This window comes from Pogonomyrmex barbatus, unplaced genomic scaffold (assembly GCF_055798465.1).
Source record: "Pogonomyrmex barbatus isolate J1 unplaced genomic scaffold, ASM5579846v1 scaffold1, whole genome shotgun sequence".
In the NCBI taxonomy this organism is placed as follows: Eukaryota; Metazoa; Arthropoda; class Insecta; order Hymenoptera; family Formicidae; genus Pogonomyrmex; species Pogonomyrmex barbatus.
The window spans coordinates 10,867,893-10,886,320 of NW_028297098.1; the positions used below are offsets into that span (position 1 = coordinate 10,867,893).

Genomic DNA, 18,428 nt, shown 5'->3' on the forward strand with positions numbered 1-18,428 from the left:
ACCTCTCTCGCTTGCGCGCGAGATGCGTGCGCTCGTTCTCTCTCGCTCGCGCGTGACCGGCTGCCATCTCGCTCTCTTTCTCTCTGTGTGACGTGACTCTCTCACACACACTCTTTCTCTCTCTCTCTCTCTCTCTCTCTCTCTCTCTCTCTCTCTCTCTCTCTCTCTCGATGTGAAGACGTGTGTCACATCGCTCCGTCAAAATAGTGAATTTTCGTGCGTAAATAGTGGGAAAAGACGTAAAATAAATATTTCGAGTTATGTTGCCGTAGATCGAGGATGGATATGAAAGTTATCTAGCCGGGATATGGCGATCTGTGAGCAGTGAATTTATTATTTGAGACATTGAAGTCTCACAAGACAGTAGACATTATACGTGGACACAATAGTGCTGACGTGTAAAAGTGGGTCACAGGTGACTGATCGCTTATGCTGATACTAGCGGTTTTGGCCGGTAATTATCAGCATGGACGACGAATATGCAGAGTATCGATGCTCGGCATGTAGGAAGGCAATTAAGAGCAGAGTCGTTAAATGTAAAAATTGCCCAAAGCTTTTTTACCATCCAGGATGTGTAAATAAGCATAAAATTATCGACAGAAATCAAGAGTACGTGCCGTGTAAAGGCCCATGAGGAATTTTTAACTGATAGTGAGAAAGCTCCGGCACCGGCAGGGAGAGATAGGACATCATCTACAGGATCTACAGGATCTACAGGAGTGTTCACAACATCGAGCAGTGGAAATAAAGGGTCAAGCATTGATATAAAAATAGACTGGATTATAAGAACTGTGAAAGAAATAAAAGATGAAGCGATGCGTAAAAATGAAATTAAAATAATGATTAAAGAAGTAGTTCAAGAAGAATTAGGAAGTGTTAAACAAGAGATAGAAAACTTGAAGAAAATAATACAGGGAATAGAGTATGGATCGAAGGGAGGAACGCAAAGAAGCTACAATGAAGCGGTTAAAGAAAAGAAGAAAGAGAGTCTTATAATTGTTAAACCGAAATTGCAACAGGAAAGTGAAGACACGAAAAAAGTGATAAAAGAGAAGGTAGATATAAAGAATATGGCAATGGGAGTAACAAAATTAAAAAAAGGAAGCAAAGGAGTAGTAATCATGGGATGTAAAACTGGAGAGGAGGTAAAAAAGTTGAAAGAGACAGTTCAAGCTAAACTGGGAGAGAATTACAAAGTGACGGAGTCTAAATCGAAACCAAAAATAAAAATTATTAATATAAATTTAGAAGAGATGAACTTAGATGATAATGAGCTTATAAATACGATAAAGAAGCAGAATAAAATAGATATAGTAAATATGCGAATTGTGAAGAGAATGGTCAAAGTAAAGAATAACGATCAAAGAAGAGGAAATGAAGAAGGATCAATAATAATGGAAGTAGATGAAGAGACACACGAGATGATATTGCAGAAAACAAAACTAAATGTAGGATGGAAGAAGTATCCTGCATTTAATCACATCAGTGTCAAAAGGTGTTTTAAGTGCTGGGGATATTTTCATATTGCCGAAAATTGTAAGAGAGAAGAAACATGCTGCAAATGCGCGGGGAATCATAGCTCGCGTGTCTGTACAGCGACAGAGAAGAAATGTGTGAACTGTATGTTAAAAAATCGAACATACAATTTGAAGATAAATGATGATCATGAAGCTATCAGCCGAGAATGTCCGACTTTTAAGAGGGCGTTACAGGAAGAGAAGAGGAGAGCAGGCTGGGAGGAGAAGTAGCAACTACAGAAGAAAGAAGAAATTATACTGTATACAAATGCGCAGAGTTTGATAGCGCATAAGGATGAGATTCAACATCAGATTATGAAGAAAATAAATCCTGCGTTCTTAGCATTATCGGAGACCAGATTGACCGAGGATATTGAAGACAGTGAAGTGAACGTTTCTGGTTATAATATGACTAGATGTAATGCTGAGAATAGAAATACAGGAGGCGTTGTTCTATATGTAAGGAATGATATTATTTACGAAACGGTGTTAGTACAAAAATTAGAATCGAATTGTTGGTGTGTCGCGGTAGAAGTGAAAGATAAATTATATAAAGGAGTGATAATGGTAATATATCACTCACCAAGCGCATCGCACGGGGATTTCATGAGATTTTTCGAGGATATAGTAGAGGAATTAGTAATAAAAGGTGAATGCATGGTAATAGGAGATTTTAATATAGATCTTATGATAGACTCGTTTTATGCGAAGAAATTGCAAACGGCAATGTTAAGCTTGGGTATGAAACAGTATGTTAACGAACCGACGAGAATCACGAAAGATAGTCAAACAATTATAGATCTAATCTTTGCTAATAGTAATAAAAAAGTGCAAGTAATTCATGAACCCAAAATTACGGACCACGCGTGGCTGGAAGTTGAGGTGAGTGTGAATAAAATTGAAAGTAAATTTAAAGAGTTTAGCGCTAGGAATTACAAAGAGTTTGATGAAGGTGAATTTGTTATGTTAGTAAAAAATAAATTACAGGAAAGCCAGGGATGGCAGTGTGTATGTATGGGTGTGAGTGAGAGAGCAGAAAAATTTGTCAATAGTATAGTAAATGCATTAGATGTAATGGCACCGAAGAGGAAAATTAGAATTCCGAAAGTATGGGAAGGGAAAAAATGGTTCTCAGATGTAATAAGAGAGGCTGCGGATAAAAGGGATGAGGCATTTAGGCAAGCAGTGTACGCCGATACAGAACAAAGCTGGTTGCAATTTAAAGTTAATAGGAATGCAGTAGTAAAACTAATCAGGTCGAAAAAGAAAGAATATTATGAAAATATGATAGATTTTAATAAGGATAATCCTTCGACTATGTGGAAAACTTTAAAAGAAATTATTAGAGGCGAGCCAGTATGTGCTAAAGAAATAAAAGATATAGATTTTGAAATATTAGATAACATAGATTATAGTACAATAGGGTGCAATATAGCGGATAAATTTAACTTATATTATATACAGAGTATTAATAGTATAATAAAATCTATAATAGAGGATCAGTCTACAGGCGCAGGTAAAAGAATTATCTATGCTATAGAAAATATGGTAATTATGGAAAATTTTGAGGGAATCACGGTAGAGCATTTAGAGAAAATTATTAAAGGACTGCCAAATAAGAAAGGCACGGAAGAGGGAATAACTAGTAATATATTAAAAGCAACGTTTTGCGTAATAAAAAAGGAATTTGTTGATATAATAAATAACTCCCTGAGAGATGATTGCTGTCCAGAAAGTTGGAAAACGTCCACAATAATACCGATTCCAAAAGTAGATAAAGCCAAGAAGGCGAGTGATTTTAGGCCTATTAATGTGTTATCTATATTTGAGAAAGTGTTAGAATTGGTAGTAAAAGAGCAAATTGAAAGGTATTTGGAAAATAATAGTATTATAACTGAACATCAATCGGGCTTTAGAAAACACTATTCATGTGAAACAGCGATTCAGACTATTGTTGACGAATGGAAACTGATAGTCAGTGAAAGGAGAATGGTAGGGGCAATTTTCATGGATCTGAAGCGAGCGTTTGAAACGATAGATAGGGAAAGATTATTAGGGAAATTATATCAATATGGAATCAGAGGAAAAGTCCTTGAATGGTTAAATATCATATCTAAAGAATAGAACACAGCAGGTGCGATTTAATAATAAATGGTCAAAATTAATGGCAACGGAATATGGAGTTCCACAGGGATCTGTATTGGGACCTTTGTTATTTATACTTTATATAAACGATATAATCAAAGTCTGTCCAGAAGAATGTAAAATGTAAGATAAAAATGTTTGCGGATGATACTTTAATATATGTGGAGGGAGAAAGTAGCGCAGAATTAGAAAGAAAAATGAATACGGTGTTTGTTATAGTAGAAAAGTGGATGAATATAAATAAATTAAAAATGAATGCAGGGAAAACGAAATACATGATAGTTAGAAGTATAAGAAAAGAGCTAAGAGGTAATATTACGTTGAAATGCTTGGATGGAACTGAGATAGAGCGTGTGGAAACGATGAAGTATCTAGGTATAATTATTGACGATAGACTTCGATTCAACGACCACTGTGATTATATGCTAAAGAAAATAGGGAAAAAAACGAGTTTTCTCAATAGAATAGGTAGTTCTATATCGGCTTACACCAGATACACGGTATACAAGACAATTATAGCTCCTCATTTTGAGTATTGTGCGACGTTGTTGATTGACATGGGTGAAACGCAGTTAAGTAAATTGCAAAAAGCGCAAAACCGAGCTATGAGAGTCATACTGCAGTGTAATAAATATACCAAGGTGGAACATATGCTGCAAACGCTACAGTTTATGTCCATAAGATAGAGGCTATATTATAATGTGTGTACGTTTATCTTTAAGGTTGTGAATAACATGCTACCGGAACAATTAAAAGATCAATTAGAAATAGTGGGGAGTAAAAATGATAGACAGACGCGACAAACCGGAGATATTATAATAAGATTTCATAGAACAAGGAGTGCACAAAAAAGTATGTTCTACGAAGGAGTAAAAATGTACAACGCGTTGCCAGCCACAATGAAAAGATGTGATAAACTAGAAATGTTTAAGCGAATGTTAAAAGAGCATATATTAAGTATAATTTAAGTGTGTATCATGTATCTGCAAAATAGCTGAGAAAGCTAAATAAAGTCTAATCAATCAATCAATCTCTCTCTCTCTCTCTCTCTCTCTCTCTCTATCTATCTATCTCTATCTCTATCTCTCGTGCTCGCTGTGTCCGTCGCTCCTCTTCTCGCTCGTGAGCAGTCAACCGAGTGTTTCTCTCTCGCTCGCGAGTGACGTCTCTTCACGCGTTTTGCGCATGCGTCTCATCCGCGTTCTGCGTTTCATCCGCATCGCCTAGTTCCGTCGTTTTTTTTATTCGCGCTTGTAGTTGTGCCGTCATCAACTTCCGCGTGCGCCCCGTTTCACCCGCGTCCGCGTTTCGTTTCGCTAGCGTCTGTGTGTCGCCTCGTCTCTCCGTCCATATCGCGCCTCGTTCTAGTCCGCGTTTTTCCGAGCGTTTCGCGAGCGTGCCGCGTGCACTCGCAGTGTGCGTTTTCGGCGCTCCGCTTTTCTCTTGCGAGCGATGCAATTCAAGTGCGTTCTTCTCTCCTTTTTTATGCGATTTCTCGTTTCTAGCGTTTCAGTTCTCGAACGTTCCTCCATGTCCGCGATGCCCTTGCTGGCATTGTATGCTTCGTGAAAATAATATTGTTACGCGCTATTCTCGTATTCGCGGTGCCCTTGTACATACGTCTGGCATTGTACATACGTCTTCGATCTCTTTGTTCTGTGATATTAGTTTTTAATCGTTGTAAATATCGCGTCTTTGTTCTGTTAACCCTGCGACTTTGATACGTTCTAGAATTAGCGATTGTGTGTTCAAGAATAAACGTGACCGAGCCAGAACTTTGCGAGACGTTGCTGGCGACGGTCGGACAACAAAATCGTGGCGTGAACTCAGTTATCCTGCCTACTCCTGCCTATCTGATCTTTCAGAGACTCGAGCCAGCCTTCTTCGGCAAGGCAGTTCCAGCATAGCCATCACTGGCAGAGCAATAATTCGCTACAAGGTGAACTGTTGAATAAATGTTTTGTCATGGATTTTGTTATATTGTCGTTATGACTTTTATTCTCTATTCACATCCTTTTTATTATTACATCCGTGGCTTCTGGATGAAAGATAATACTTTTCGTCTGAAGGAGGAGAACTCGGGTGGACGTACGGAACCTTTTCTATTCTCACGGAACGACATTGTGAGGTCGATCCGCGAGTCGAACACGCTTTAAGGGGGCAGGAATCGGGTCAGCGTCGGTGAGGTTATTACCCTTACCCGCGCCCGCGCTATCGGTGGTCCGTTTTTTGGTCAGAGAACCGAATCTCTTTTATCAGGGATGGACCTCGTGCGATTCTCAGGGAGTGGCTCGGGAATGGCTTGGAGTCAAGTTTTAGGGTAAAAAAATTAAGACGGAATTCGGTTAACTAATTTAATAATAATAATAATAATAAATTAATTACAATGTTTTCTCTGTGTACATTAAAGAATTGAGCTACTGGTTACAAAAAGTAAAAAAAAAACAAATTTTATACATAGATACTGGTTACAAAAAGAAAAAGAACAAATTTTATACATAGATTCTGGTTACAAAAAGAAACAGAACAAATTTTATACATAAATTTTGAAATATAGTAAATGACAACAGACAAAGGAAAATCTGGATTTATATACCCAATTGTTCCAATTGGGGTAAAAAATTGGTGATCGCGAGCATGTCGATGGGATCGGGTTGCAGGTGTGGGGATCAGGGTGCGCGCTGCGGAAAGCCTTGATTGGGACGAGGTAGGGAAGAGGATCACGGGAAATATACATAGAGATGGTATCAGTGATTTCGTGTTTTGAGATCTGATTCCAAAACTGGTTGTCGGGTTTGAACTTTCTTTTGATGAAGAAGGTGCCAAGAGGTGGGAGAGCGGGGAAATTGGCGGACGAGATTGAAGAACTTCTCCACATCGAAGTTCTCTGGAGTGCACTGTTTTCAAAATCGGCCGCGGAGCGGAGGGCGGTGGTGTATTGGTGTAGCGAGATGTTAGCTAGCCTCGGTTTTACTTCTATCAATTGCTCCGCGAGTTCTTCGGCATGGCAGATTTCGCGACGAATTCGCTTATTTGACTTCTCCCGACGGTGTCGCAATGCCCGTTTCGTTCGTCTATTCGGGATGGCGTTCGTTTGGTTCACTATGTAAAAGAGAGTCAGATGAAAGAGAAATTGAGGAATCGAGATAAGACAGCTTCACCGAATCAATCGGCGGCTTGCCAGGTTGGAATGTTGTGGAATCGGGAGAGGCAGCTTCACCGAGTTAATCGGCGGCTTGCCAATTTGGAATGTTGGAGTGTTTTAATGAGATAAATATGTAGAGGTCGCGAACCAAACTGCCAGTTTACCGCGGGAAAAAGTGATAAAAATGGACTTACTTTTATTGTAGCGGCCGCTGGTGATGGTCGAGAAGTGTAATGGCTAAGCTGGATCGTCGAATCACACGAAAAATGTAAGAATCGCGCACAGATTCTAACTGATAAAAAAGATTTGTTGACAACTTCAGATGGTCCCGACCGTGAAGGCGTGGAGCGATGAAAAGCGGGAAGAGAGCGATCCGCTCCAAGTCGCGGTTTTTAAAGGGTTCCGAAGGGGTGAGAATATCTGAGGGCATGATGGATTTCCGCGTTGGCTTATCAAATGATAGTTTAGGAAAATTGTGAGTATAAAGGAAGGAGGGGAGCGGTGTTCTGTGAATTATGGTTGTTTTTGTATTTCCAGATTTCCTAGCGAATGATGGAATTAATTAGTAAAAATTTTCCCGCCAGTCCACACCCTCAATCATTCATTGGTATGGCCACCAACGGCCACTAATCGTTTCTTCTTGATTGGTGTTTCCCTTAGTTTCCCCACCAATTTGGGGAGTGTCACCCTCGAACGATCCGACGCGTTTCTTATCCGTTAGAAATTTGCTTTTGTTAATATTAATTTTTTATTGGTAGGTCATAAACTTATCGGTGCCGACAAAGCTGTTTATCCCAAGAATTTTTTTTGATAGTGAGACATATCTCGAGAGGAAATTTTGTTTATTTATTTAGGGTTTCCTTAGATCGTTCGAAGCGCTTCGTTTACAGATTAGCAGCCGTTGTTTTTTTTTTTTTTCGAAAGAGAAGAATTCGTGAAGTCCCCCGGACGTAACACTATTATTTATTTTGTTATTAATTTTGCTATTAACTTTTATATTTATTAAAATGGAACAAAAGTGAAAGGTTTATACAAAGGTTTCTTAATTTCTGAAGTTATATTTGACGATAAGAAATTGGTTGGTATGATTTTGTTATTTATATAATTATATGATTTTGTTTACTTATATAATTGTTAATTACAATGTACCGATAATTGTTTTGTTATAGTTTTCGTGCATTACGTGGGCGAGGTTATATTTCCTATACTTGTTTTTTATTCATTATTTACTATTTTATATTAATTTGTTAAGATTTTGTTGTTAACATTGAAATGTGTCACGTCCCAGTGCCGAGAGTACCTCTAGTCATGTTCAGTGTAAATTTTTCAAAAATTTTTAATTATTTATGACTGACTGTGTTAGGGGACAGCACCGTAAAACCTTTCCTATACATATAATAAAAGGAATATATCGCTTGAAATTATTTAAAAATTTATACAAAATGGTCGCTCCTTACTACAACCTTATGGCGCTACTACAGCCTTAATGTTCCTAGTAAATTTCCTCTAGAACCTCACTAACAAAAACAGAACATATCGAAATCACTTTTCCGGACTGTTCAGTAAAGTAACAAAGAAAATAAAGCTTAATATTGCATTCTTATCTAAGCATTTTAATATTAACAACAAAATTTTAACAAATTAATATAAAATAGTAAATAATGAATAAAAAACAAATGTAGGAAATATAACCTCGCCCACGTAATGCACGAAAACTATAACAAAACAATTATCGGTATACATTGTAATATTTTTATTAATAATTATATAAATAAACAAAATCATATAATTATATAAATAACAAAATCATACCAACCAATTTCTTTATATCATCAAATATAACTTTAGAAACTAAGAAACCTTTGTATATCAAATCTTTCACTTTTGTTCTATTTTAATAAATATAAAAGTTAATAACAAAATTAATAACAACAGAAAAGATGTGAATAGGGAATAAAAGTCATAACACAATATAACAAAATCCATGACAAAACATTTATTCAACTATTCACCTGATACATATCCTTATTTTAAGGATCAATTTTGTTGATGTCCTCATATGGATATATTTTCCCTGTATAAATACATTCTCCATCGAAAATCCTTTCGAAAACATAAATACAGTTTGTGGCTACGATTTTTAATTCTCGAGATATAAACAAAATTAAAAGTATATACAAGCATATACATATACTACTGTGATCAAATATAAACGAGATTTTTGTTATAGAGTAAAAAATCTTTATTTATTCTTCAAAATCAAATTCGTCGCCTTCAAAATAATCCCCTCCCGATGCAATATACTTATGCCAACTTTTTCCAATCCTCGAAACACTCTGAAAACTCTTCTTCCGGAATGGTCTTCAATATCTTCTTCGTTTCGGCTTGTATCTCCTCCAATCGATTCAAAACGGTTCCCGGAGCAGTCTTTTGAGTTTACTGAATGCCAGAAGTCACACGGTGCTAAATCAGGCGAATACGGTGGTTGTGAAACGATATGGGTCGAGTTTTTGGCGAAATGGTCACGAAGAACCAGTGCAGTGAGATGACGCATTATTGTGGTGCAAAAACCATGAGTTGTCTGCCCATAAATCTGGCCTCTTGAGGCGAATAGCTTCACGCAAACGACGCATAACACTCAAATAATATTCTTTGTTGACAGTTTAGTCCGGCGGAAGAAATTCATAATGCACCACACCACGATAATCGAAGAAAACTGTTAACAAAAGTAGATAAGCACAGGGAGTCCTAAGCCCCCCGGAGACAGTGAGGGGGGTGAGGCGGAGAGGGGGGTCGTAGAATCCCCAGGGGGTTCGTATCCAGAGGAATATCCTCCTGAGTCGATAAGAATAGTTTTATTTCCTCGGGGGGTTCGAATCCGGAGAGAGAAGGTGGATCCCTCTGGCGGTCGTCGAGACAGGTTTATCCTTCTCGGTTGAGAAGGCGGTCGCGAGGTTTCCCCAGGTCTGGTTCTCCCGTCCTCGACGCCGCCCGCGTTTCTTATTTTGGGCGCGTTCTCGATGCCGCCCTAGCGTTTTTTTTGGGCGCGTTCTCGATGCCGCCCTAGCGTTTCCCGCTAGGTAACCCCGGGCGCGTCATCGACGCCGCCCTAGCGTTTTTTTTTCGCATGGTCTAGCGCTTTTCGCATAGCCTCGGGCTCGGGCGTTCTCGCCCTAACCTTTTTTTTGGGCGCGTTGTCGACGCCGCCCTACCGTTTTCCGCGATGATCTAGCGCGTCCTGTTTCGCGGGATCCCGCGGTTTGTCGCGTCGCCTTAGGCGTCTCTGTTTTCCATAACGTCGCGATTAGGCGCATCGTCGAGGTGACTCGCGTTGTTTACAGGATGTTGCGGTTTGTCGCGTCGCCTTAGGCGTGTCTGTTTTCCATAACGTCGCGATTAGGCGCGTCGTCGAGGCGACTCGCGTTGTTTACAAGATGTTGCGGTTTGTCGCGTCGCCTTAGGCGCGTCTGAGCGTTTTCCGCGGGGTTTAGCGCGTCCTGTTTGTGGTTTGACGTGTTTTTTTACGCCGCTTTAGAGAGTATTTAACTAGAAATGTCGACGATATATTGTTAGTTTGCGAGATGGAGAGTCAGTCTAATGTTTCGGAGAGTCAGTTTAATGTTCTGGAGAGCCAATTGAAGAATCCGGAGGTAATATCGCTCTTAGACGATTCGCTCGAGCTCTCTAGAGAAATGGAACGCGAGATAGTGGAACGGGAGAAACACGCGACGATGGGGCGTGAGAAACGGCCTACGATCGAGCGGGAAGAGGAGAACGAGATATCGGCGGAGGTCGAGAGCAACGCGGTCGACTCGCTCGAGTTAATGCACGCGATGTGGACGTCTATGCATTCGACGTCGTGTAATTTGCGGCTGATGATGGCGTTTCTGTCTAAACATCTGGCGCTTCATCGAGCAACGGAGCCGATCGCGCGTATACGCGAGGCCGAGCGTATGAGAAACGCTATACGTATCGTCACTGATGTCTGGAGTCGAAAGGGTTCGTGGAACTCGTACTGTTCTGGGGACAGTATGGTTCGCTCGAGAGTTCCGCGACGCCGGATGAGCGTGCGTCGCTTATGGAGATCGAGATAACGAAGGAGGCTTCTTCGAATTGGATACGAGATTACTGGGAATATCTGGCGCGTTTGAAAACGATGAAGGGGGATCTCGACGATGAGTACGAGAAATATCTTGCGCGTCTGAGTACTACGAGAGAGAATGATGAGAGTTGTGGCAGTGGTTTAGACGCGTTGTTCGCGTCTCTAACTAGAGATAAGGAGGAAGCTGATCAATTCGTTCAGTACGTGACGAAGTTGAAGGGTGGATGACAGCTCGAGACGAGATCTTCGGGCGAGAAAGGGATCGATTGCGAATTGGTTCGAATGTATGTTGTTACGTCAGAAATGACGCAACGTTGTAACGTCCGGGCGAAATTTGATTCGATTCTATCGAACAGTATTCACACCGGCTGTATGGGGGAAATTTCGTATAAAAATTTTTATTTTGGGTATGATAAGGAACCTCGAGCGGCAAAGGTTCTAGATTAAAATTTTGCAGCGATTTTAATTAACGAATAAATGACAGAGATCTCGAGCGGCAAAGATCCTGTTGGTTTAATCGGGAGACTCTAATTGTCGCATCTAATATTTTGTCTATGTAAATTACTTAGGAAGGAACTAAGTCTTCTAGAAAAAATAATTTCATGCGTTCCGATGCTGTTATTGACGTCTATAATCGTCGGATCTGATAGTGATTCAAACGTTTGATTTTCTTCTCGTAAATGATTTAGAAAAGCAACGAAGGCGTCTATGCGCGTCGCAAGTGTTTATTTCGCGACAAATGGACTCAGTCAGGCAGTGTTCGCACCTTCGCGGCACTGGACTATTTCCGATATGAATAAAATGTCTTAGTATCAATTGGAATTGTTGTTCAGAATGAATTCGTTCACAGTCTACCTTGCACTGATGGCACAAGAGTCCCGCGTTGTTATAATCACTGGCAATACCGAACAACCCGTAACCGAATTCAGTAATGCAATGACAAAGACTTACGCGATACGTATAAATTGCGGCAGGGGAAGTTTTCGCGGTCTCTCGAGTTGTCCCCTGCACATTTGCGATTTTATAAATTTGAGTGCATGCAGCAATAATATCTGTCCTTTAGTAGTTGTAGAGAATATCGCTCCTGGTTTCCATGTATCTCTTCTTCCGTGGATCAGTGGCGAACATCCGCAGTGGCGGCAATCTCGGAGTATGGAAGGTGGGGATGGGGATCAGCTTCCACGTTGGAGGCGGCCTCGGTGACCAAAAGCTTCCGGAGAATAATTGTTCGTAGTTTTTATCGTAACTTGACTCGACACTAAGCAGGTTTTGCAAATGTCGAGGAAGTCGATCGTTCAATTTATTAAAGAGTTTTTTCAATGACTGCTTCCAGCCTGAATGGTGACGACGATTCATCGCAAAGAGATCTTACTGTAATAACTCATTATAACTTTTTATTTCGTGACTCTAAGCTGTGCTCTTGCACAGAGGAATGCGCTCGGTGACTCAAGCGATAGCGTTATCTGCGGTATGTTATGTCTCACGGGCGACTCTGTAGTGAACGCCGCATCTCAATACATCATGAGAACACAATATTCCATATTAATTTGCGTTTATTTTACGCACTATCCACGATTCCGACAAGGTATTGTGCCTCGCGAGCGACTCTCAGCAGCGCCGCACGTTTGGTGCATGCACGAGTACACGAAACCTTGATAATTAAAATATAGTTTGAATTTGGAATTTAGAATAGATAAATCGTCGTAGTTCCTTGTCGAGGCGCCGGCGTGTCAAACACGTAACAGCGCCAATCCAGAGGATCGATACAACGAACTAATATGTTTTCCTTCAGATTCTTTAATTTATTTAATGTGGTTTGAAAGATCTCTTTATCCTCGCGAACTCAGTCGTTTCGTTTGTTTCGCTAGGATAGGATAAGTGAGATTCGTTAATAATCACTCACGGTTCAATTTCCACTTCGTATAATTGAGATTAAAATGAATTGATAATAATACAAATTACAATATTAATGACTTAACCGCACTAGTCTTATAAATAGAATTGAACAATGGTTCTTAAAATTGGAAAAGATCTCGGTGTAACACGCTAACGTGCCGAGAGTTGAATTGAATTTAAAGTACTCGCACCCTATCCTAAGAGAGGATGTATTCACGAGCTAGGAACCTTCCCGGCTCGATGTGAACTGCCCGAAGGAGCCTCTGCACTGAGCTCCTTCGTTTTCGGCGGCTCGAAGTACGGCGGCGCTCTGGTGGGAGCGGCGGCGCTTGCGTGGGAGACGCTGATGGTAGGGCCCCGGTGGTCATGTGGGGAATACCAGCAGCTCCCGTGGTAGGAATATTCTTCATCCAGGGACGCATCACGTCTTTTATTTTTAATATATATATATATATATATATATATTAAAAATATATATATATATATATATATATATATATATTTATATATGTGTGTGTGTGTGTGTGTGTGTGTGTGTGTGTGTGTGTGTGTGTGTGTGTATACGCTGAAATAAATGAAATTGAACGTAATAATTAAAATTTTATATATTGAAATTCTTATTTTGAAAATTAAAGTATTGTAAGATTCTTGTAATTTTAAATTTGAATAAAGTAACCGTTTGTCAGGAATTAGTGTCCGTTATTATAATTATTGTCTGTGGTTTAATACACGCACTGAGAGAGATGACCGGCACGTGATGGATAATGGAGCAGACACAATAACTTTTAGGCAACTTTAATATAATAAAGAATATATATATTTTCACTGAGTCTGCCCGAAATACAACGATTATACTGATATCACTTCCCATGATATCTCGACTATGTTAACTAATTGTTTCGACTTGAACTCTCGCGAATGACACGTCTGTCTCATTCGCCGACTGAGGAGAGAGTCCCCGTCGCTCGCTGCTGCGCGCATCGGAGCACGTTCGATGATTTTAAAACTAACACGGATTGCATCAGCCCTTATCCGATTGGTTCTCTCCAAGTATCACACACTCGTGTCGTGTTCGAGAGGCGCTCTTGTTGGTCGCTGAACAGCACTCTTGGCGCCATCCACCGGTTGTCATAGGAACTTCTTAGGAAATTTCTTACAGCTCGGCCATCCTGCATTTATGTTCGTCCCTGAAGATACATATTTATCACTCAAATATGGTAATATTTATCTATCGCATTTTTATTATCACAGGTACATAGACGTATCACTTGTTTATGTTAACATCGCTTGTAAACAACGCAGTGTCTCTTATTTTCTTAACCTTATGTTTTAAACCATTTTTAACCTAAATCTTATTTTAACGTCTAATCTATCTACAATGCACTTATACTAATTCTTATTAATATTATGCCGTACTTAAAGTACATTTAATTTCCTTCGCTATCATTGCCAACGTTTGAGACGATCGGACGAAAGAATTGTGTTAAATGGACGCGTTGTCAAGTTAAAACCAGGTATGTCTTGCACTACGTAACGATGATTGCCTAGTATTTTTCCTATCATATACGGGCCCTTATATTTAGCCTTTAATTTCGCATTTACGCCCGGTTTCATTTGTGTGTCTCGTATTAGTACGTATTCACCTGGTTCGAACTTGGACGGTTTTCGAGATCGTTCGTCGCGGTACTCCTTATTGTATTGACGTATTTTGTCCGTTGCTGTCAATGCCATATCACAATTTTTCTTTCTTTCAGCTTCTATATCGACATCGATTGACGTTAATTTTTGAGTAAATTTTGCAAGCGGATAGTCTGTATAGGAACGCTGACTGTACCCCAACATCAGTTTTGTCGGAGACGTTTTTGTTACAGCATGGTAAGTGTTATTTATAATATACTGTATGTCTTTAACCCTATCTTTCCATTCCGACGAATTATTTATTAACTTAGTTAAGGAACTCTTGATAAATTGATTCATTCTCTCGACTATTCCATTAGCCCAGGGGGCAGCTACTGCAACTTTCCTATGTTTAATTCGATTTGATTCGACAAATTCGCGAAATTCATTTGAAGTGAATGCCATTCCACGATCAGTTACAACTTCAGTCAGATTTCCAAACGTTGCAAAGATATCTCTTAATATACCGAGTACTTCTCGGTGTATTAAGTCGATGTGGATTTGACTGCATTTAACCAAGTAAAAGCGAGAGAATGCATTGACTATGACTAGTATATGTTTATATTTATCACAAGTTTCTTGTAACGAACCGAAATGATCAATGTGAATTATTTCCATTACAGCCGTTGGGGACGGATACAGTAATGTCTCCCCTTCGAAACGATTCACGGAGTCATTAGCCATTAGATAGGTAATACAATTTTCTATATAACTATTTATGCGTTTACGCATACCGGGAAACCAAAAATATTCTTTTACCCCTTGTAATGTTTTCTCGAATCCTGCGTGCGCCATTTCATCGTGATGAGCGCGTATGACGCCAGATATCATTAGTTCCGGAACTACGAATTTTATATCTTCATTTTCTTTTCTATAAACCAGACCATCTATCAATTTAAATTTATCATCGTCTTCATTCTCTGTCTCAATTCTCCGTCTCAATTTATTTGCTATCTCTTGAATTTTAGGATCTGTTGCCGAAATTCAAGCTCTCTTTCTATAGGGCGTTCGTCTACGTAACCCACGCGATTGAGAGCGTCGACGTGTTGCATCTTATTACCCGGACGGTGAATAACTTTGAAATAATAATTTTGCAAAGCAAGCGTCCACCGCGCTATTCGCGGATTCAAATTTGCTTTATTCACGGCATAAACTATCGCGTTACAATTAGTGACTATAGTAAAACGCAACCCATAAAGATATAAATGAAATCTCTCCACTGCCCTAACCATGACTAACATCTCTAACTCGTAACTATGATAATTTCTTTCAGCTCGGTTCGTAGTCTGGCTGAAGAAAGCTATTGCCGCCCAATTATTATTCTGCTGCTTCTGTAGCAGTATAGCTCCAAGGCCCAAATGACTGGCATCTGTATGTAGCTCAGTCTCAGCTGCTGGGTTATATAAGCACAACACGGGAAATGAGGTAAATTCTTTCTTTAAATTTTCGAATGCTTTAATACATGTTTCATCGAAATCAAATGTAACACCTTTTTTAAGAAGATTTTGCATCGGCCCGGCTTTCACCGCAAAGTGTATAGTGATAAATTTTCTAAAATAACCGGCTAAGCCTAAAAATCTGCGTATTTCATGTATGTCTTTCGGTTGTTTAAAATTCTGTACAGCTTTGATATGCCGCGGGCTAAGAGTGACCCCGTTTTCAGAAATTATATAGCCTAGGAATTCTATTTCTCGATGTAAGAATTGACACTTTGTATAATTTAGTTCGAACTTATATTTTTTTAGGCACGTCTCGTTCAAGACAGCTAGATTTTGGTCTACGGTTTTCGACGGAATAAGAATATCGTCTATATAAACGATAACCTTGTCTTGCTGTATGAGCGAATCCAGTATTTGCAAAAGAAATTTTCCGCTTCTGGAATTCCGCGGGAGCTTCTGAATACTCGAATGGTAAATATTTGTATTCGTATTGCCCATCAGGCGTAGCGAAAGCAAAATACTTTGTACATTCCTCATGTACTTTGATATGATGAAACCCGTCCTTCAAATCTAATAACGTAAACACTTTCCATAAAGTCTCGACAAACAATCCTCGATCACCAGAAAAGGATACTTCTGTTTTATTACTCGACTATTTAACGGTCTCAAATCGACACATAATCTGATCGCGCCGTTTTTCTTTTTAATAGGTACGATCCGTGCGCAATATGGCGAGATACTCGGCTGGATGATCCCTCGGTTTAACAGGTCATCCACGACTTCCCTTATTTGTAGCCGTTCGACATGAGCAAATCGTCGCAGCGCAAAAGCGTATACAGAGTCGTTCTTCAAATGAACGCGAACGGAATAACCGTCTTCAATCGGTATTACTTTCAAATTCTCTACTGCTAATATTTCCTCCATCAATCGTTTCTTTGTCTTTAAATCATAATCTATTTCGCTATCTTGTATTACTTGTTGCAGGTTGCTAAGCGAATCCGCAACATAGAGAGGGAGGTTGTCAAAGAGGACACATCAGCCACCAGATCGCCAACCTCCGTCTAGTGCAACTTATACACTAGAGTGAGTTTCTCTTTTGCTATAAAATCTCTCCCTAAAATTAGGTCGCCGTTAAACGCTTTTTCATTTATTACATATAGGTTTATTTTAAACTTACGACCGCTCAGGGCGCTAATGGTTAACTCTACTGGAACGATCCCGACGAGATTTAGTGGCGCGTGATTTAAGTTGACTAGACAGCGATCGACTGATAAGAGAACCTTGGTGTACGGCTCGATCCGCTCTTTATATATATCTAAACTAACAAAAGAAACAGGACTTCCGGTGTCCATTAACGCCACTCACATGCATTATTACAAATCGAGTTCACCTGGATGAGTGGTCTGGACAGTTCCAATCTGCTGCTTTCGTCCTTCGATACCAGGGCCACCGAATCTCCCTCTGCCTCCTCGAACACTGCTGCTGCTGCTTGCACTGTTTGTTGCCGACGTGCTCCTTGCGCCCCTTGGCGATTCCGCAGGGCCTGACATCGAATTGGCGATGCCCTTTTTCCTTACAGAAAAAGCAGATAGGATCGCCCCTGCATTCCTTGTGTATATGTCCACGTTTTCCGCAATTGCGACACACTATGTCTTTAGTCTTGTTAACGTTCGGTGACACACACAATTTTCTCTCACTATCTAACATACCTTCCGTAATATTTGTCATTTTCTCCAGGAATAAGGAGATTTCTAAGGAGGTATCTGCTACGGAGAGTGCTGTTGCCCTTAACGCATTCTGCGGTCCCGCCTATGAGAATATGTATCACATCTCTGGTAGGTAAGTCTAACATTTGCATCAATGCTCATTTAGCAATGACGTACTGATCGAACGTTTCTTTGTTCAGGTTCCATTTACGTGCTTCTATTCGCTGCATCTGCTTATAGAAGGGCACTTTCTTCCCGAATACTTTCACTAACTCCGGTTTAAGTCCGAACCACGATTCAATTGCAACTCCGTTCTGGATATTGTACCACGTGCGTGCGAATTTTATTAACTTGCTTGACGCCGCGAGTAAGGTCGCTCCATCTGACGCACCGTGTACTTGTGCTACCTTGTCTACGCGTTGCACCCATGCACTAATATTTTCTGTTTCAGTTCCACCGAATTCGGGAATCCAACCAATTCACCATATTCCCCGTTGATAAGTCTAATGCGTAGGGAACCGGCCGTATCTCCTGCTGAGCTGGTGAACAGTCCATAGCTCCTGAGCCAGCTCTTGATAATCTCGACTCCCCGCTTTCGCCCATTTTATTGCGTGACACCACCTCTTGTCTCTCGGTTCCCGTACAATTAGATCTAACTTCTTGGAGTACCTGCATCATAAACTGGTTTTGAGCTTTTTGCATATCTCTCTGCTGTTGCAGGATAGTTTCTGTGATCCTCGCGAGCGCGTGGTGTAGTGCGGTCGCTGTTACTGCATGTTCCAACGAGGCTACTTCTCCTCT

The 18,428-nt window shown here is 40.2% G+C and overlaps 2 protein-coding genes and 1 long non-coding RNA gene across 3 annotated transcripts; 2 read left to right on the forward strand and 1 right to left on the reverse strand.

The window, feature by feature from the left end:
* The first annotated feature begins 384 nt into the window (after positions 1-384).
* On the forward strand, positions 385-3,641 carry LOC148938110 (uncharacterized). The gene is given in 3 exon segments (XM_089074668.1): positions 385-630; positions 632-1,742; positions 2,169-3,641. Coding segments are annotated over 3 exon segments (2,748 nt in total). The 5' UTR covers positions 385-466.
* Positions 3,642-13,599: 9,958 nt separating this feature from the next.
* LOC148938111 (uncharacterized) lies at positions 13,600-18,428 on the reverse strand. Its single transcript, XM_089081816.1, has 2 exons — positions 17,312-18,428; positions 13,600-13,992 (listed from the first exon to the last, which is right to left on the reverse strand). Exons 1-2 carry the CDS (start codon positions 17,647-17,649, stop codon positions 13,959-13,961), a joined length of 372 nt encoding a protein of 123 aa, XP_088937942.1. The 5' UTR covers positions 17,650-18,428; the 3' UTR covers positions 13,600-13,958.
* LOC148938112 (uncharacterized) lies at positions 14,249-15,861 on the forward strand. Its single transcript, XR_016140418.1, has 3 exons — positions 14,249-14,319; positions 15,106-15,549; positions 15,756-15,861. It is a non-coding gene; the product is annotated as an uncharacterized LOC148938112 (long non-coding RNA).